This window comes from Triturus cristatus, chromosome 6 (assembly GCF_964204655.1).
Source record: "Triturus cristatus chromosome 6, aTriCri1.1, whole genome shotgun sequence".
Taxonomy (NCBI): Eukaryota; Metazoa; Chordata; class Amphibia; order Caudata; family Salamandridae; genus Triturus; species Triturus cristatus.
Window position 1 is genome coordinate 1,240,268,540 of NC_140589.1, and position 21,410 is coordinate 1,240,289,949.

At 42.7% G+C, this 21,410-nt stretch overlaps 1 protein-coding gene across 1 annotated transcript in view; it reads left to right on the forward strand.

Annotated features, from left to right (window-relative positions):
* The window catches only part of BIRC6 (baculoviral IAP repeat containing 6), a 1,973,616-nt gene that overhangs the window by 180,133 nt on the left and 1,772,073 nt on the right, over window positions 1-21,410 (forward strand). Inside the window, exon 6 of the mRNA XM_085609819.1 lies at window positions 7,859-7,941. Within this exon, the coding sequence (XP_085465945.1) occupies window positions 7,859-7,941 (83 nt within the window). The remainder of the gene's footprint in view (window positions 1-7,858; window positions 7,942-21,410) is intronic.

The following is a 21,410-nucleotide window of genomic DNA, read 5'->3' on the forward strand; positions in this document are numbered from 1 at the left end:
ATGCTCCACCTGATGAGGAATTTAAAAATCTGGGCCATCTTGGTAAGAAAATGTTTTCTTCCTCCAACTTGGGACTGCGGTCGGTAAACACCGCATGCCTATTTGGCGGGTGGGATACGGTTGCGCAAGTGCTGCCTCAGTGCCCGGAGGAGGCCAGGACTGTACTCTATTGGGCAGTTGCAGAAGGGAGAGACGCTGTGGGCTGGATACTGCCGACTCACTTGGCAGGACGATTTCCACGTCAGTAGCCCTTCAACGCTACGCCTGGTTGAGGTAGACTGGTTTTCAGGGGATGTCCAAGCTACTCCTATGGGCATGCCCTTTGATGGCCGTTGCCTTATTGGTGAAAAGGCAGACAACGCACTGGAGCGCTTTAAGGACTCCCGGGCTACGGCCAGGTCCTTGGGCCTCTTCACCATCCGCCCTGCGCAGTCTGCTTTTCACCCCTTTCCTAGTCTGACCTTTCTGGGCTACCAAACACCAGTGGGCGGCATGATTCGCCATCACCTACCCCACTGGCGCACCATCATATTGGACAGGTGGGTTTTGCAAATAGTCCGAAGGGGCTACTCCCTCCCCTTCGAGACTAGCCCTCCATCTGTACCACCTCAGTACCATCGCATGTCGGAGGATCATCTGACCCTTCTCCAATGGGAAGTTCCGGCACTCTTGGCCAAGGGAGCCATCGAGCATGTTCCTGTCCCAGAAGTAGGTCGTGATAGCTATTCCCACTACTTTCTGGTGCCCAAGAAGGACAAAGGCCTGCGTCCTACCTTGAATCTCAGGAATGTCAACCACTTCTTTCGGAAGGAGAAGTTCAAGATGTTGACACTCGCTCTGGTCTGCCCTCGACCCTGGGGACTTAATGGTAGCGTTGGACTTGCAGGACGCTTATTTTCACATCCCCGTCCTGCCGGCCCACCGGCATTACCTGTGATTCAAGGTAGGCAACGAGCATTTTCAGCTGCCTGTGCTCCCCTTTGGCCTTACTAGCGCCCCTCGGGTGTTTTTGAAAGTGATGGCGGTGGTCACAGCTCATCTGCGTGGATCAGGGGTTCCAGTCTTCCCCCTATCTCGACGACTGGCTGTTGAAGGAGGGCTTGCCCCAGGCTCTCGTCTCCCACCTCCAGACTACGGCCGACCTCCTGCATTCACTGGGGTTCTCCATCAACGTGCCGAAGTCACACCTTACTCCCTCTCAGAAGCTCCTCTTCATTGGAGCGGTTCTGGACACGATGCTGTTTTGGGTCTATCCTCCCGAACAGCGAGTCCAGGATATTCGGGCTATGATTCCAATCTTTCAGCCTCTATCCAGGGTTTGTCAGGATGACCCTCAGGCTACTGGGCCTGATGGCCTCCAGCATCCTGCTGGTGGACCTTGCCAGATGGCATATGCGGCCTTTGCAGTGGGACCAACATCGGGGTAATCTGTCCGATTGTGTCCAGATCTCAGAGGGCACTGCACATCAATTGCAGTGGTGGCTAACGAACCAGGATTGGGTCGACTGCTGATCCCTCTCCCTTCCCCAGCCAGAGTTCACAGTGGTGACTGATGCATCACTTCTGGGATGGGGCGGCCACATGGGGGAGGTGGAGATCAGAGGCCTCTGGTCTCCGGCGGAGTCCAGGCTGCACATCAACCTTCTGGAGCTTCGGGCGTTTCGTCTTGCCCTCAAGGCATTCCTTACCTCTGTCCTGGGAAGAGTAGTGCAGGTGTTCACGGACCACACCACCACCATGTGGTACTGCAACAAACAAGACTGGGTGGGGTCGTGGACCCTATGTCAGGAGCCCCTCCCCCTCTGGACACGGCTGGAACATCAGGGCATATCTGTGGTGGTTCAACACCAGGCAGGTTCCCTGAACGCCAGGGCGGACGAACTCAGCCGCAGGTGCATGATGGATCACGAATGGTGTCTTCAGTCGGAGGTGGTGCAAGGTCTCTTTCGACGGTGGGGAGAGCCTTGGTTAGATCTATTCGCCACCGCAGAGAACGCGCAATGTCAGCAATTCTGCGCTATGGAATTTCCAAGGCGGCACTCGCTAGGCAACGCTTTTCGTCACGAGTGGAGTTGCGGTCTTCTATACGCCTTTCCGCCTATACCACTTCTGCCCAAAGTGCTGAAGAAGATCAAGCGCGACCGTGCCCAAGTCATTCTTGTGGCTCCGGATTGGGCACAAAGTGTCCTGTATCCCGAACTGCTACACATGGCCTTCGATCCTCCGATCAGACTGCCTCTTCGGGAGGATCTTCTGTCGCAGCAGCAGGGGACGGTCCTCCATCCAAACCCGTCAAGTCTCCATCTCGCGTGGAGAATGAGCGGCGGCAGTTGATATCGTTTGACCTGCATCCTGAAGTCTGTGATGTTATCTTGGCAGCCAAGCGTCTCTCCACTAAGACTAGGTACGCCTGCAGATGGAACAAATTTGTGGCATGGTGCACAGCAAAGGCTGTGGATCCCCTTTCCGCCCCTCTTTCTGAGGTTCTTTTCTTCCTCCTTTCTTTGGCCCAGCAGGGCTCTGCTCTGGGTACTCTAAAGGGCTTCCTCTCGCCATTGCAGCCTTCCTTTAGTTTCCTAATCAGCCTTCTCTTTACAAGTCCTCTGTTGTGAATTGTTTCCTTAAGGGCATTACTCATCTTTTTCCACCTGTTCACTTCGTAATCCCTCAATGGGACTTGAACCTGGTTCTTACATACCTTATGTGCGCTCCCTTTGAGCCGCTACATAACTGTCCTCTAAGACTTCTGACTTAGAAAACTGCCTTTCTGGTGGCCATCACCCCTGTGCGCAGGGTGAGTGAGCTACAAGCTTTCTTCAAAGCCTCCTTTTCTGGCTGTTCATCCGGACAAGGTCGTCCGAAGAACTAGACCTTCCTTTCTTCCCAAGGTGGTTACTTCTTTCCACATTGGTCAAACCATCACTTTGCCCACCTTCTTTCCACCTCCGCATCTTTCAAAGGAGAAAGAGAGGTTCCACCGTCTGGATCCAAAACTTGCGCTTTCCTTCTATTTGGATCGCACCTAACAATTTCGGGTTGATGACCAGCTCTTTGTTGGCTATGTGGGCACCAAAAAAGGTCGGGGTGTGCACAAACGGACCATCTCTAGGTGGGTCATTTTGTGCATTAAAGCTTGTTACTCATTAGCAAAGGAGGATTCTCCAGTGGGACTGCGCGCCCATTCCATCAGGGCGACGGCAGCTACCACTGCTTTGGGACGGGGAGTCCCCCTCAATGACCGCTGTCAGGCACCTAAATGGGCATCTCTGCACACGTTCACAAAACACTACTGCCTGGACAGCCAAGTCTGGAGAGACGGCTTCTTTGGCCGTTCCGTTCTCCAGGACTTTTTGGTGTGAACTTGGTTCGCAGACCCACCTCCGGGGTTGGTTTTGCTGGGGTATCTATTCTAAGGTAAGGAATCCATAACTAACTTTCTTTCAGATGAACAAGTTACTTACCTTCGGTAATGATATATCTGTAAGTAATGTAGGTTAGTTATAGATTCCTTAACGCCCCACCCATCGTCCCCATTCTGCGAACTGACTTCTAGGGTTAAGGACTTCCTTTCAGGCCCCTAGTTTTGTGCACCAGTGGTCAGTGTCTTGCATGGCTCTGCTCCTCTGGTGTGGAAAGTTGTGTACAGAACTGATGTCAGCGTACAAGAGCGGGGTCTATGTAGCTACCGTGACATCATCCCAGCGACCACGACGCCAACGATGAACGCGGAGTTGACCGATGCCACCTTCCGACGTGCAGGGGGTACTGCTGACGAAAAACTTTCTGGATCCAGTCTGACGCCTGTGGGTAATTCTAAGGTAAGGAATCTATAACTAACCTATGTTTCTTACAGATATATCGTTACCGAAGGTAAGTAACTTGTACTTATCGTTGCTCAATAGTTTTATTAGAATATTAGTCTTATGAGCATGGTTTGCATAATGTGTTGTTTTCCACCAGCAGAGGGAAGTCTAAAAGGAAAAATAAAAGGGGAATGAATGGTACAAATATCTAATTTAATTTTACAGCAAGAATTAGTATAAATGTAACTGATGGCATGAGAAATGAAGGACAGACAATGCAAAGGAGAAAGTACTGTTAGTGGAAGAATGCAACTGACATTGAATTTGAAAGTTAAACTCTTGTGTATGGCCCACTACACAGCACATTTGTCCAATGATGAGTTTCCTGAACCAAGCGACTTTTCGGTTTAACCGGGATGTTCTTCAGAGACTTGTTCTTTTAGCACCTCTGAATGTAGAATCATGGGCTATTTCTTTTGGTGCTTACAGAAGAGCATTGAACTTGGAAGGCAAAGCAGGCAAACCTGTTGGCTTTAAGGTCCTCAGGTGACTTGTGACTTTTGCACTAGGCAGCTCTACTTAATGCCACTACTGTCTCAGATGGAGAGTGCTGGGGTGTCGTTCGAGGGGGAAGAGGCGAGAGAGGAGAATCTAATGACAGGAGCAAGCGGCCCTTGCCAGAACCCCACTTCATAATTTCTCTTGGAATAAGTGTTGTCCAAGAGGACTGTCCATCACTGCGCTACTTCCAGCCTCTCCTTCAAAAGCATTCCCATCACCGGGTAAATATTAAACCTGGGTGAATCTGCAAGTGATTGCTCTGTGCCCCACATTACTTAATACGTGCAATATAAACTATGCTGGGAAGGGCACTGTGTATTTGGAAATCGGTTTTATGCTGACTTCTAACTAGATAATTCATGCTGGTCACGGTTTAATCTTGATGTCGTTAACATCTCTAAGTTGCATAATATTTGGGTAGAGTTCAAGGAAACCGACCCACAGTATAGTCGAATAAGCGGACATTCCTTCCACTCTTTCATTTGCTGTAGAATATTTTTTTTCCTCCAGGATTTGAAGAATCTCCTTACCTTTTTTGGATAGACTTAAAGCTTGGGTGTGTAATTTTCGCAACAATATCTGAAGGTTATTCCTTTTGCATTGTTTCAAGAGTTGTTTATTAAAATACGTTATTCTTCTTCCATGTGCTACAATATCAGCAGTCTGGCAGATTTTTCCAATTTTGAGTCTAGTTCGCTTGTCGTATTGCCTAATATTTTTTTCCAGGATTGACCTTACAGGAAAGCCTGTGGACACATGTTCCTGTAAGATTTTTCAGCCTTCACGTTTGCTTTTGCTTTATGTACTTGTGTGTGCTATGCCTAGAAGCCCTCAATTATGATGATTCTTCTTTTCTCACGCCTCTACTCTCTTATGCTCTCTTTGCATGAATGATGAAATGGAATCATTCTGTCTTGATGCCTCCGTTAGAGTTTAGGCCGAGCAGGATTCTTTTGGGGGGTCCATCTGGTTTTAGCTGTGCAACATCAATTTGCAAACTATGTCTTATTGTATGTTTCTTTTTGTGTACCAATGATATCTGGTTCTGAGGAGTCTGAATTCCACGCCTTTGTGCTTCTTTGCTTGCTGTTTAGTAGTGAACTGCTGGTGGATAGCCAGCTTTACTTGAACTAGAACTCTATTAAAAGTCCTCTTCACCACTCTAGACTTCGTCTAAGGGAAGCTCAAGCCATGGCAATTCTCAATAGGCACTTACCCCAAATAATTCTGTATAGTCAGGAACTTAGGTTTTCCCTGCGATCACAAACTCACTTTCATGTATTGGATCTTTAAAAACCTGTTTTATTTATCTAAAGTGTTGAAAATTTAATAAATTCTCAAACCTTTATCAGTCACTACATATTTAAGATTCAGATAAATTCATTGAACCCAGACTTGGCTTCGCCACTAATTGGTCCACCGGCGTCTCCTTTGGCAAGTTTACTATGGGTACAGAATACCATAGTTACATCTTCTCTTGGACTGCATAGATTTGACAATACCACACCCATCTGTTGATTTCTGGTGGGACAGCAAATTGTTTTAAGGTCACTGTGTGCCATACATGGGGTAGTTTAAACTGCTATACCCAATTTCTGGTTTGCAAATTCAATATCCACCTTCTGTCTCGTACAATAGGAGCATGTTGTCACTCCCTTACCCTATGTAGTGTCAGAAAAAGAACAGATGAGGCTCATGGCACATCCTTCTAGGTAGTTCTGGTCAAGCTTGGAAATACATTGCCTGTCGCTCTTAAACTTTCAAAACCATTTTTTTCCAGCATGTCACTGAAGACCAGACTGTTTCAGGTACATTGGCACACTGTCTGTATGACCATGAGCTAGCTATGCAAATTGCCTAGAATATTGAGTTTATGTACACGAAATAAAATATGTTTAGATTGTATAGTCTAATTTTGCAAACGCATCCAACATTCTTGCAGGAGTTGACAATTTTTCCTGTGGATGTTTCCTGCTTTCTTTTTTCTGAGACTCTTCCACTATGGTTATATAGGTTTTTATTGCATAAGATACACCGCCTTCCGAGGTAAATGCAGGGAAGCAGGAGTTGTTGTCGGTACTTTTGGCGTTTATGCTTAATAAGTGTATATTATTATAGACGCAAAATTATCCACTCGATTGTGTTTTAGGTTTACAGCAGTGCTTTCGAAAGCAATTTCCTCAATGCAGGGCCTACCCTACTAAAGGAAAGGTTTATTGGAGACCCTGCTACTTGCCAACCGTTTTTGAACCAGATCTGCAGGACTGCCATCTAGAGCATATTGACATTCCTTATTTTGTAATTGTACTTGTGGATGCAGCTGCAATGACTGTCATAATCGTTGGTCAGTCGTTCAAAAGTGAAACCCTCTATGAAAACTTTAAAAAATCTGGCAAGATGATAACCTTTAGTTGTCCTCCCCTGTGAACTGTTTTGAAATCTATTCCCAAGTTAATAATCTTGGAAAAGTCTCATACTGAGAAGGAAATGTTTCCTGTCACAGTAGGTCTTCAGTGATGGCATTCTCCCTAGATTCATAACCAACCTGCCTTCCTTCACTCTTTATTGGCTGGTTTTTCATAGGGAGACTCAAAAGAACTGTAAGTATCTATGCTGTTGGCGCAAAAGTGGACTAAACTGCCTATAGGAAAAAAATAATTAAAGAGGGAGTCCAGATTTTTAATAAGGGTCTGCAGTGTTCACCTGTTTTTCTTTTCTTTCGTTTTTCATTATAGAAAATGATTTGCAGAATTAAATATGTTTTAGAGAAAGCAGAGATTTGTGTTAGTAAAAATCTGGGGGGTTTCGACATCTATTTTTGCGGTTGATAGTTATTCTAAGATTATAAGTATGGGAAGGACAGACTTTCTGCAGAGTTTTTAATGTAGGTAGGTCATTTTATAACATAGCATTGTATATGGTTTATACTTTTTCAAGTAAACTGTTAATACATTATTATTGATTTCAAACTAAAACATTTTGGTAGGACAAATGGGTGTGCAAATAATCAGGTTAATACAATAAGATTTTCACTCCCCTGCTTTATTGTTGATAAAGGGATTTGTGCAGCTATAAATGAAATTGATCTCAAAAGCATTGTCTTGTAAGGTCAAAATAAAATGTGTATTTTTTTTCCTGGAATGTGATGTTTAGCTGGTTTAAATGTAATAACTAGGATGCTCCAGTTCTATAATGTAGCTAACGTAGGCATTGGATCAGTAATGTAAAAGGGGTAAGGAAGTGCAAATCCAGATGTAAATCAGTGTGACATTTAGCGTTCTCGCAAATCCATGTGCGCAGTTGGAAACCCGAATATGGAAGAACTTATTTTGGCAATACTCAAATTAGCAAGTTTAGCTAGAAGTTTATAATGAATGGTTTCAGTAGGCCCACCAAATTCTAGGAGGCAAGGTTAAGCTAATTTAGAGTTTTTTCATTTACTTCCTTGCACTCTTAGAACAGTCCACAAATGTTTTCTTAATTTTCCTTTGCAGCCCGCCTCCTCGGGAGATGACAGAGCTATGTGTTTTACTTGTAGTGTATGTTTGGTGTGTTGGGAACCTACCGACGAGCCTTGGTAAGTATCTTTAACATTGTAACCCAGCAGTCAGATCATTAATTTGTATGAGGTTAATCCTACAGGGCCTAGAAAAGGGCTGAGCCAATATTTGTGGTTTTATTTTCAAAGTATGTATTCATAGTATGCGATGGCACAGCGTTTCATGTTGATCAGGCATTTATATCTTTCCAAGGCAAGATTCTTGGCACATTGCAGCTTTAGTTTTGTTTGTGAAGTAGAGTCTTATCCCAAAACCTATTATCTTTCAGTGTTTACGGTGGATTTTTTTTTTAGCAAATATTTGAGTTTCCTATACAAGCAAAATGTGTATTACAATTGCCATGATCCCATGTACACAATCAAAACATTTATTAGCTCTACTAACCGTCATAAGTGTGTTTTGCAGCATAGACATCTGCTAGCTACACATAATGTGCATATTCCGCCATCTAGTGGTTGCAGTCGGAAAGTGCTTTTTTTCCCCCCTTTTTTCTGTGGGATGGTTGTGAAACCCCATCCATCCCTGTGGTAAAGCTACAGCCCCCTTTGTGTGTGTGCAAGCTGTCAGATTATTTTTACCGCCATGGAGATCGGAGGTGCACTGAAGACGACTGAGAAAACACAGCAACAGACGCAGGCAAGAAGACAAACCCACCAGAATCTCCAGAGAGAGAGGTGGTACCAAGGAAGGTTGCATGAGGGGGGACATTTTCGAGCAAGCAAGCCTTTTTTTGGGGCTGCTCACTTGGTTCCTCATGCACCGGAGCAAGTACATTTTCCGCAGGCAGAATACAGTCTACAGGTATTTTGGGGGGGGGGTAGGGTATTCTGCAAAGAACTGATGGTTCAGCTGAAAAAAAGGTAAGAATTTGCTCCCTTATATGATATATGAGCAAAGCACGGATGAATGGCTCCAGGTACTAGCATTAAAATTTAAATACAGCAGTACAGCCGTTTTTTATTAGAAGGTTGGAAAAATCCAACACATTTACCAGGCGGCGCCTAAGACAATGTGTCAATATGTGGTTTTCACACCACATTATTTCTTTAAATTGTTTGTAACGTATTTTGCAGAGTTTTGCAGTACGTTCAATACGCGCAACACATCTACCAGGCTGCGCCTCTGGCAATGTTTCAATGTGCTGGTTTAACACTATGTGTGTGTTTCTTTAGGTCATTTGAAATATATTTTTTCGTAGTTTGGTACTACGTTAAAAAACGCACAGCACATCTACCATGCTGCGACTCTGGCAATGGGTCAATTTGCCGGTTATACACATGTTTGTTCGTTCAGTTATTTGAAACCTACTTTCATAGTAATTTTGTACTACGTTTGAAACTCACTACTGTGCCTCTTCCAGATAGCACAGCGCACAACAAGTCTGGGAAAAAATTATTCCCAAATCTTCCGTTCCCAACAGGGCTAGGGCTCCAATGCGCACGAAGCTTACAGGGGGTAAACCAAACAAAGAAACACAGGGGTGTTTTTTAGGTCTCGGCTCGAAGGCTGCGCTTGCGCAGTCTCGATCTGAGATTTAATGACTTGGAGAAGAGGGGCTTGAACCCGCCCCTCTTCTCCCCTGTTCTCCATTGACTGGCCTCTTGAATGCTGGCCAGCCATTGGAGAAGAGGTCCGTCATTCCGATTAGGCCCCGTCCTTTTCGGATTCGGGGGCGTGTTTTTTTTAAGAAGTCTAATTATCTCCTCCAGCCAATGGCAAGAGGAGAGTAAAGGAAAACACGCCCCAGAATTCGAAACCGCCACTGCGTTTCTCCGAGGCATTTCTGCTCTGCCTCGGAGAAAGGCAGTGGTGTGTTTGTTAGCAGGATGTCTCCTTTCCTATGTGATTTTTTTTTTTGGGGGGGGCTTGGTGTGTGCACGATTGTGGCTCCGTGTTTGTGCACGTAGACCATGCTGCCTCCCACTTGTTTTGGGGGGCTTGGTGTGTGCACGATTGTGGCTCCGTGTTTGTGCACGTAGACCATGCTGCCTCCCACTTGCTGCCTTGCGTGCTGCCTGGTTTGCCCAGTTGCTGCCTGCGTCCGCGTTTTTAGCAGGATGTTACATTTGCTGTGTGCATGCCTCCTCAGCAGCTGTGTGAAAGTTTTTGGTGGGCTTGGTGACGTGTGCACGATTGTGGCTCCGTGTTTATGCACGTAAGAACAGGCTCCCAGTTGCTGCCTGGTGTGCGGCCTGCTTTGCCCAGTTGCTGCCTGCTTTGCTTCGTGATTCGCCTACACGTCTATTTGCAAGTGACGTGTCTGAAACAGAAGTGCTTGTTCCTCCTCTGCAAAGCGAACAGCGTCGAAGCTTGTGGTTTTAAGACCCAGAAGCTAAGTCAGGGGTTGGTGCTTGCTGGCGCACGGGGCTCTCCTGTCAGCGCGAGGAACGCTCAGCTGATTGCCTTGCGTACAATCCGTCGCAGACTCTGGAGAGCTCACGTCTAGTATTTATCAGTTTTAGATTACACTAAAAGGATTTCAAGATTCCTGAATAGTGCATGAAAACCTCCTCTTGGAAACCACTGCCATGTTCTCTAATCGTGCTTGTGAAACCTTGAGCGGAATATTTCGGTGTCTCACCAAATGATGCCTTTGAATTTCCGTTCGTGCATCGGACGAGGTGTTCGCAGCTGCCGGCCACTAGGTACCAGCAAGCCTCCAGCCTGAATCGGGTTAGAATTCATATTCTTTGCATGTATATTCTGAGCAGTTTTGTTCTGTTCGCTGGGGCGCATCTTATGCGTTCCCCCTTGTTTCAGTACACGCAGAGTTTGGCATTCACCTCATCTCCCCTCCTCTCACTTCCTGACTCCCTCCGTCTAGCAGACTCCCGATGCGAAAACTCGCTTGGACTTGGCTCTAGGCAGCCACCGGAAGACTCAGCTAACCAGATAGCTCCGGATAGCAAGTCTAAACGATATTTCGAAGAGTTGGGAGAGGGCTCCTGCCCTCCTCACATCATCTGAACTTGCTAAGCACTTTGAGTCGTCCTTAAGTTTGGGCAAAGCTCTTCACAGGTCACCAATATAAAATATTTGATTCTAGGCAGTATTTCTGAAGTCTGTCCTGTCACATTTAGCATCACTGCCCAGTTTTGAACAGCTTTCTAAAAAAACATTTCTAAAAAAAAATCGTCTACTTGTACTAATGCAATAGGTATCACATATGCAAAAAAAAAGCTAATGCCAATAGAAATGACAATGCCATTTATTTAGGGATACAAAAATCATAAAAAAATAATGAGCAATACCAATAGCCTATCGTACGATGCTGACGTCATAATTTAATGTGTGGCTGGCTGCACAGATGGGATTTGAAATAAATAAATGGTTGTCTGACGTCTAGATCATGTAGTTTAAAACGTGCTAACTGTTTTGTAAGGTAGTTCTCTCGGTTCCCTAGTTTCGGCTTAAATTAATGGCCCTAAAGCGCTACATGCAGCGAGGACGTGGTTCCTTCGAGGCGCATGGCTCTTAAAAGGTTTTTGGGCCCTGGTTTAGTTTTCAGGGCTCCCCCTCTGAGGGCTAAGTACACTTTAAGGGGCTGGGAGAGGGCTTCCCTGGGGGGGCACATTATCGCCCCCAGGGCGAGGCATGCTGGAGCATGCACCGCCGGTGCCAGTCTCAGCCTCAGCCTCGGCGCCCTGCAGCGCTACCTGCGGCCGGCCGGGGTCTGGTGCCGGCGGCTCCCCGGGGGTGCTTTCACAGCTGCTCCCTAAGTGGTTAATTGGCTGGGAATGGGCGGCTGCGCCCTGCTCCCGCCACAGGCCCGGATGTTTGCCCTACACCTTACCTGCTCTGTTTATCTGCAGCCAGAAAGCTAATCCCTGGGGGTCATCTGGACAGCGGTGTTTGAAGTCCGTACAAGGAAGTCGCTGCTATATTTTCATTTTTTAAATATTTTAGCAATTGTACTATTTTTACCCCAGCCTTGTGAGTTATGTGTAGATTACTTTTACCTGGTTGTAGAAGGCAATGAGTTGGTTGTGAGGGTTTGTAATGTGACACCCTCCGCTGCGAACACGAGGGTTGTTTTTGTCAGCTCGAAGCCCTGCTGTGAAGTAGGTGTTCGTGGAGTTAAGGTCCCATGAATTAGTTGACACCTCTGCAAAGTACTCTTTTTGCCTACATAGTAGGGGCAGGTGAAACCAGTTGGTTACAGTAGTACGTTTAAACCTTATATTACAGTGCAGGAATTATATGTTTTAAGTTTTTCCCACTAAAAAAGGGTGCATGCCCAGGTATTGAGCAGTGACCATCAGCTAACAAGCATTTACAATGCAACGGTCTAGGCATTGTTAAAGTTAGAGCTATTGGCATTGCTCATGACAATGCCGTTTCTTTAAATGTTTTAAAAACAAAAAACATAAACAAAAATAATGTCATGAGCAATGCCAATAGCTCTAACTTTACCAATGCCGAGACCATTGCATTGTAAATGCTTGTTGCTTTACTTGAAACAGGATTTCAAGGATATTCGAACAATATCCAGGCTTTCACAGGAGAAGCCTCCCCAAAAATATTTTCCCATATGAACGAAAAAACAGGCAATAAGCCATCAAATGATTTGGACTCAGAAATACAAGCCTTTTTGTTTATCACAAACAGTAAATATCTGGGCTCAGCACTTCTAACACAGAACCAGAGGCAGTTAATGTATGCAAAAGGTTTCTAAGCAAACGGACGGAGGGGTTATAACCCCCCCCCCCACACTTCACTTCAAAAGCAAAGACAAGGAATTCTTCAGGTCCAGCAAAGGGACCCCATAAAACTTGTGCTTCTCTCAAGAAAGCACATTCCTCAAACAAGCTGAACAGGGCACTGAGGCCCCAGCAACAACACAAATTGTTCATTGACTATTACCAGGGCTCTCAGGCACATTAATATAACACGGGGGTGGGAGGGGGGGGGACAACAGTTGGCATTCTCAGGGTCTATCAAAACATACAAGTTTACTGCAAAGCTTTTATTGTTTATAAAGCAACAGTTCACAACTACACCATCCTGGTGCCTCAAACCCGCACCAACACGTGGACCAATGCTGCGAGCATTACCTGCAAATCCTCTACAAAAACTACACTATCCTAGCGCCTCAAACCCGCACCAACACGTGTACCAATGCTGCGAGCATTACTTGCAAATCCTCTACAATCTCTAAGGTGGCAATGGGAGGTTAATATGCTATGTTAACCTTCTTATACCAACAAGACCAGGTACACTGGATCAAGAACAGATGCAATTTGGCTCGTACCCAAAAACACATGGCCTAGGCCTACATATAATCAGGTACATACGGGCATGCACTTTTCATTTCAGAATTACCCCCATCAAGGGCGCGGTAATAAAACATAGAGAGTTATAGTTCTCTTCCAGGGGATCCTCATCAATCGTCATAAGCACTAGAATATTGCTGCCCATGCGCGGGACCCCGGAAACACAGTCATATATGTGACAAACATATATGTATCTCCATATGTATATACATTTATATATATGTAATAAAAAAGCAACTGCAGCCTTTCATAACTAGAGCTGAATAATGCTGTAAGGACTTCCCTGTATATCATAAACAATACATTAAAAAACAGGGAAAAACAACAGCAAAGCATGTTTGAAAGCTGTTTTAATGCTTAGCACTATCTCTCAGATAGGACTGAAAGCATTGACAGCTCACAGGCTGCATTGCAGAAAAAACCTAGCCTAGAAAGAATAGACTACAAAATGGCGCCTGTGTTATAGTGAATGCGCTAGTCCTTTCTTTGTGTTTATGACAATGGCAAAGTTGAACAACATGGCGTTTCCGATGTGTCTTTGACATCGAGAAAGGCATCTCTGCCGAAACGCGTCTGTTGCTGGTCATCTGGTCATTCGAATAAATCTTGTTGATAACACCCCCAGGAGTGCGATATTTTCCTTTGTGGATTAAAAGGAGTGGAGCGAAATATATATATATATAAACTGTTTGTGTGTGTGTGTGTGTGTGTGTATGTGTATATATATATATATATATATATATATATATATATATATATATATATATACGCTCTCTTTACCACTAACCCACACCGGTGTTAAAGGTAAGACAGGGGGTTTTCTCTACAGAGCACATGGTTGCCTCTTTTAAACCCGGTCACACAGGACATGACTTATACCAACTCCCTCTTCCATTCACCACTACGGTGCTTCACAACCCTGTTTTTACAACCGGGATGATTCCACAATCCACCTCAAAAAGGGCCTGCACATAGAAGCACTATACATGCTTCTTGCGTACAACTTCTAGTAAGGGAATACGTTTCACACAAGAAAACTTACTATCCCCTAAATACGAGTGCATATCTTAACACGCTACATAACATCTTTACATCACACAGCATATATATGCAACACAACAAGGTGTTTACCACAACAACAGAAGCGACTCATTTCATCGCACACACGTTTATTGAGCTTGGCGACCCAAATGGTGATTCAGCTCCTACACGGAGACTAATCTTCACACCATAAGGAAGCCGGCAACTCGTCCAAGGCAGTTGACCGCAACTTCCAAACCTATCACCTATCGCATAAGGCCGGCAACTCAGGTTGACCGCGACCTTTAGGGACGCCGTAAAGGAACCGGCAACTCTTCCAGAGGAGTTAATCTCAAGTTCCAACGGTATCCCATATGGCCAGGTAGTGAGGTAGACCGTGACCATTAAATTTGCCACATAAAGTAGAGGGTTAACACCCTCCCAACACATAAAACACCTATGCACATCAAGGGGGAAAATATTTATCATCTTGAAACCTACGGTATAACAAACCGGGTTAACAGACACAAACATAAGGCCAAAATCTCACATCTGGTCCACCAAATTGGGCCGCCTACTCAAACTGATGTGTTAATGAAAATCTAACAATTACAAAGCCCTTTACCAGGTTGTTTTTCACATACAATGGCTATTAACCTTCTAAGCAGATTGAAAACTTCACAAGGTGCACGTTTTCTTTCCAAGCTGCAATACTACATTATAAATAGTGCACAAAGTCTGCACACAATACACTCATGGGTGTCTGTAGCTCTCACTTACATATTACCAACGGCGCTCTATGCCAATAGAGATATGCATAAACCCACAAACAATATGGGAGCCCATTCTTAAACAGTTGGCCATGTGCCCACGGCGCACTCTACACATTAAGGACTGTAACCCAGATTCAAAGGCCAGGGGCCACTGATGTCCCATGGATACAGAAGCAGCACAACCACAACCCAGAGCAATCCTCCCGCCAAAGCATGCATACACGTATGTAAGCATACCCACAGCACACATACATATGTACATACGTATACATAACCATGTCAACAGCTTTGGGATACAATACGGGTTGAGTACTCCACATAAGGAAATATATACAGGCATATGCACGCCGGTACGTGTGTGTGTGTCTGTGTCTGTCTGTCTGTGTGTGTGTGTGTGTGTGTGTGTGTGTGTGTGTGTGTGTGTATATATATATATAATGTGTGTGTGTGTGTATATAAATATGTGAAATTCAAAAGAAGAGTTGAGTCAAGGCTAGAGATTCCGCACCAGTCAGCAATATCCTATCTAGGCTATTATTGCATTTTATGGTGCACAGGGGCCTGGAACATCACCTCCATATGTTCCAAAAAAGAAGTGCCACAAGTGCCACTAAGACCAAATGAACAAGGGGTGGCCCAGCACTCAAGATTAATAGTTTATTTGAATGGAACTTGTTTGTAATCCACAAATTTTAACAGCTCAACTTCAAGTAAACAGTATGACGAGATCTTCCCCAAACAAAAATAAGTGAAACGCTGATGAGTTTTGATTGTAGTTATGAAAAGTCTTTATTCTTTTTTCAATTTCTTAAAATTCATAATCGCCAACGCGTTTCATCCTCAAACGGACTTCTTCAGATGTAAAATATGTAAAAAAAAAAAAAAAAAGTGACATTGTTTATAAATTGTGAATATGGATTTGTTATAAACATACATGAACCAGACAAAACCAGTGAACAACCTAATATCCAAACAGAATATACAATTAAGGTATTCGTATTCTACAGCATGTTTTGGGAAGAACATCATACGAAAGAATATAATACAAAAATATAAACCCACAATGACAATGGAAAAGACAAGCAACATTGAAATTAACACAACATAAATAGCTTCAAAGTGCAAGTGCTCATGGCATTCATGATGATACAGTTAGCGTTGTTTTCATAAGTTTGACCGACCGATAATGCCTTATTAAAATTGAAAGAGAGCACAAAGTAACATTTGGAAAGCCATCCATAATTACCGTTTTTTCAAGATAGCTAACATCCTCAGTAAACACTGAACATATAGGCATGATAAACAGTCAAAGAGCTTCTGAGGATACTGTGCTGCATTTCCACAGAGGCAAGCTTGATAATATTGTGCCGCACCATCAGTCTATTTATTTAACCCATCGATCAGATTCACAGTTAGTGATTCACCTCATTTTACATAAAATCTTTGCATGAGTGTATCTGAGAATATAAATAAAAATTTAGACCATACTATAGTAATATATTTGCCAGAATATCCGCAAATTTCATACAATAATCTAGACATACCTCCAAAGTATTTAATGATCTTTATTTGGCTTAGGGGATTCTTGTATGGGATCCAATTCAATTTAAAAAGGAAAACAGTCTGAAAGGTAGCAGTAAAGAACAAAACTAACCTTCAGTTTATAGTTGTACGTAACATTCTTCTCAATTGTTCCTACTCGATGAATCACCAAGTCGATTATAATTTATGCTAATTTGCAACTTGGTGGTCAAATCACACCAATGCATATGTTGATCTGGGCAACATTTATTGGTAATTCTGAAACTTTGCATTTCTAAAGATTAATAGACCCACCCGTAAAGACATAATGATATCCCAAAAACGTGAAGATGTATAATAAGATAACTCTAACATGTCTTGTCCAATGTCAACGACAAAAATAGTAAAAATCTCAATTATACTTAATCCATACAGTCTGACTTGCCCAAAATACTAAATTTAATGATTACACTTACATACTATGAAAACACAAATACGTGTATTCGTGTTGCTCCTCTTGATCTTAGGGAACCTAGTATCTACTCGAGTTTTTGGATTGGGTCATTTCTGTAATATAAACATAAAAGACGATTCGAAAATTACAAACCAGAACATTCTTCAAAGCCGCAGTAACCACAACACTCATTGTAAAGTTTGCAGAACTGAAACTTATGTGAGACAAGATTAGCCTGCCGTAATTCTAAATGCTGACTTTCTGACAACACCACCATATTAGAATGTAGCAAAAGACTAGATCTATGGAGTTAACATTTTGATAACAATCCTGTTCACTTGAATAATAAACATAAAATGCTTAAACGGGCCAGGAGACTCTGACTACACAGTGCATTTGTTTGGACCGTAACGGCGCCATATTCAGAAAAAGTTCTTGATACCAGTCCTGGTTAAAATAAATTGCCCCGCATGCATCGGAGCATAATATTCCAACGTTAGTCACATTCAAAGTAAGAAAACCGTATATAGAGAACTGTATACGGGTCAATATCAATCATCACACAATTAGAAAGAACAAGAGATCCAGTTTAAAGGGCGTGCTACTACAAGCAAATATACTTAAGTGTTCGTGATCTCTGAAAGCCACATCAGAATGGTGCCGGCTTGACCAGCATGCAATATAAAGCATCACTACATCCGATATGGTAAGTGTCCATATCGAAATGCGGTTAGTAACCCATGTTCAAATTTTAAGAAATTAGTTTGACATTCTGGCTTGTAATACTTACAGGATATGTATCTCCCCTCTATCGAAAGTAACGTCTGGTTCAGCATTGAACCGGACATTCAAATAACACGCCATTTATACACCTTTCAAAAAAAGAAAATCCAAAACACCTGAGAGCATTTGTCTATCATCCTGCATTAGCCGGCGCCGAAAAAATACGTCATCAGTTACTGGACGCGCCCTCTTGGAACGATATTCCACATATACAAATGCAACTACACAGCCATAAATAATCAGTAACCAATGCCTGTATTAACTTGAAGTTTACAATATCTATTTCGTAGTTTGTAGTAGACTTCCAATGCACTGTACACATGTAATTTTTTAGACGCGCAATTTGTCATATTGCAAACCATTTACAATTAATAACAGGTAAGTGAATCTACTCAGGGGCTATCTTAAGATGGCCACAATTTCCTGATCTCGTTTCCAAAATTAAAAAAAATAGTGACAGATCCATTACAGTCCTATTGATGTAACATTTTACTTTTTTAGAATAAGAAGTGTCAGGAGTCTCTAATCTTAATAGCGCTCTCATATTAAAGAAATGCCAGACAGCCAAAATAAACACAATTATAATACCACCTAATGTATGTATGAAGCGCATTTATTAAAAAAAATCATACATAAATGCAACATCAGAACGAATGCCACCAGCCATTCAATGGCAATTGGGACAATACCTTTCAACCTAATATTAGAACATTGTTAGCCACAGTTACAAATTATCACAGTTTAGAGTCCTGAAATCACTCTCGATTTGACACTGCCTTATTTGAATACAGAGCACAGGCCTTACTGACAGTTAGATAGTCTTCAGAAATGATGAAACTCGTTATTTATGTTCAAACCAATAGTTGCGGCCCTAAGGCGGCAAATCCAACGTGCCTCTAAGGTAGTTGATCCTATCCCCTCCTCTATCATTTTTGCTGACATGATCTATTGCATGGAACATGATATTCCTGTTCTCTGGATGGCAATGATGTGCTGTGCAACAGGATATTTTTCATCACAATTTTTGATACTCCTCACATGTTCCTGAATACGGGTTTTTAAACTCCGTATGCTACTGCCAACATAGACTTTCTCACAGGAACATTTGATCAGATAAACAACATATGTTGTGTCGCAATTGTTAAAGGAAGTAACCTTGAATTCTCTAGACTTGTTGTACCTGAAGCTCGTCAGTTTGTTTACACCATAGTTGCAGACACCGCAATTACCACGTGTGAAAAAGACATGTGGTTTTTCAGGCAACCATGTTGTAAGAGAGTTTTGAGGTCTCCTAACAAAACTTGGGCAGATAATGTGCTTTATTGTTGTGCCCTTCAGGTACGTTACTCGTGGTCTTGGAGCGACAAAATCAGCAGGCAATGATTCAGATTGGAGTAAATTCCTATGTCTCCTTAGTATGTTAAAAATGTGACCACTGTACTGATTGTCTTCAGTTATAAATGCAGTATGGGTCTGATATGACTTCTTGGTTTTATGAACTTTAGGGAAAAGTGTATCTTTTCTTTTCAGTTTCTTGATCTTATTTTCAGCTTTTTGTGTGTGTGTGTGTGTGTGTATATGTATATATATATATATATATATATATATATATATATATATATATATATATATATATATATTCACTTAAAAACCATAGGTTTCACACATGTTATAGTTAGGTGGATATTTCACTCGTAAAGAACCAATGAAATTCCCCCGTTATAGTTAGTTCAGATAACTATAACTCGCGCGCCCGCAATCCTGCTCATGACGTCACATATTACATCACTCATGACATGGTCAGTGGCATCACTCATGACATCACTGATGACATCATCCTTGTGATAGAGTGGCGGTCGCGCGAGTTATAGTTATCTGAACTAACTATAACGGGGGAATTTCATTGGTTTTTTACGAGTGAAATATCCACCTAACTATAACATGTGTGAAACCTATGGTTTTTTCAGTGAATTTGCAAGGTTTTTTAAATGCTAATTCCTAACTATAACGTGTGTGAAACCTATGGTTTTTTCAGTGAATTTGTACGTTTTTTTAAATGCTAAGTTATGTATGTATTATTTTTTTTATATATATATTTATTTTACAATAAACTACGTATTACATTTATTTATTTATTTATTTTGGTTTTTCACTGTGCGCGCACGGTGCACGCACCACCGCGATTACATTTTTTTTTTTTTTTTTTTTTTTTTTAAATGTCTGCCTTCGGGGTCCTTCAGGGACACCTGACAAAGGCTAGGGGGTCAGGAACTCTCTACCCTGCCCCCTTTTCACGTTCACCACCTTCCTTTTTCACTCTCGCACTGAAAACAAACAAAATGGCGGCAACACTTCCTGATTTCGACCGATTCGAACGTTGACTAACATGTAACCACCAATCAGAATTACGCTCGCGCACGTTAGGGTGCTCGCACGGTGCGCGGCTATAGATATTTATGTGCTTTTAATTGCAATTTTCTCAGGAACTACTGAACAGATTGACTCCATATATGCAAAAGGCACATCCCTGACCTGAGGACTACCTCTCTGCCAAATTTCAAGTGATTCTGTTCAGCCGTTCGGGCTGCACCTTCGACTAAAGGTCCTATGGGAAAATGCATGGGGAAAACGCGTTTTGGGACCCCCCTTTTTTCTCGGCCCCCGCTTGACGAATCCCCCCGAGACTTTCAGGGTAGGAGCTGAGCGGAGCGCCCCATTAGTTTTGAAAATTTCGCGAGGATTCGTCAACCGGCGCCAAAGTTATTCTAAATAGAATTTTCAGATTTCCTATGGAAACACGGTCCTAACTATAACTATCTACTGGCGACCGCCAGTAGATTATATATATATATATATATGTGTGTGTGTACATGTATGTATGTGTGTGTACATGTATGTATATGTGTGTACATGTATGTATATGTGTGTACATGTCGATAACTCTCCGCTCGCATCCACTTGCCACCAATTTCAGTAACGGAGCACGTACCATGTTGTAGTGCAAATTTGAAGTTTATTCAACTCCACCAACATGACACGTTTCGACCCCGAGAGGCCTTGATCACATGACGCGCTCTCAGGTTACAGGTAGGTTTAAATACAGTTTTTTCCTTTTTTCTTAAAGTGACAATGTGCTGGGTGTATTTTCATGTTGGCATAGTAAAAAGACTTAACGTTTCACCAAATTACATGTTGCATGTAAACATCGGAATAAAATATATATAGGTATAAATAAACCTATAGATATAAAAAATTCAATTAATAGTTCAAGCCCCCATAGATGTATAAAACCACTATTTTTGAAAAAGCATAATGTGTAAGCAATTAAAAACCTCTTGATTATATTCTGTCATCATTTTTATCTTCCTTTGCTTTTGATAAGACCACTATATCTAAATATCATGAGTTTAATCTCCAATAAAATACTGCTGGTCCCGGCAAAGTGGAGGTGCTATGACAGTTGTAAGTTGGTTCACATGTCTTATAGCGGGTCAACTGATTAGACCTGGATTCAGCCACATCTATCATTCGATTTGGTCTACAATGGCAACTTTTTCCGATGTATAGCTTACTATAGTTTATAGTGTAAACCAAAAGTTAGTCTGTAAGTACTGTTTGTAACATCTTTCAATGATATTGAATAGACTGTTACCCGTCACTAT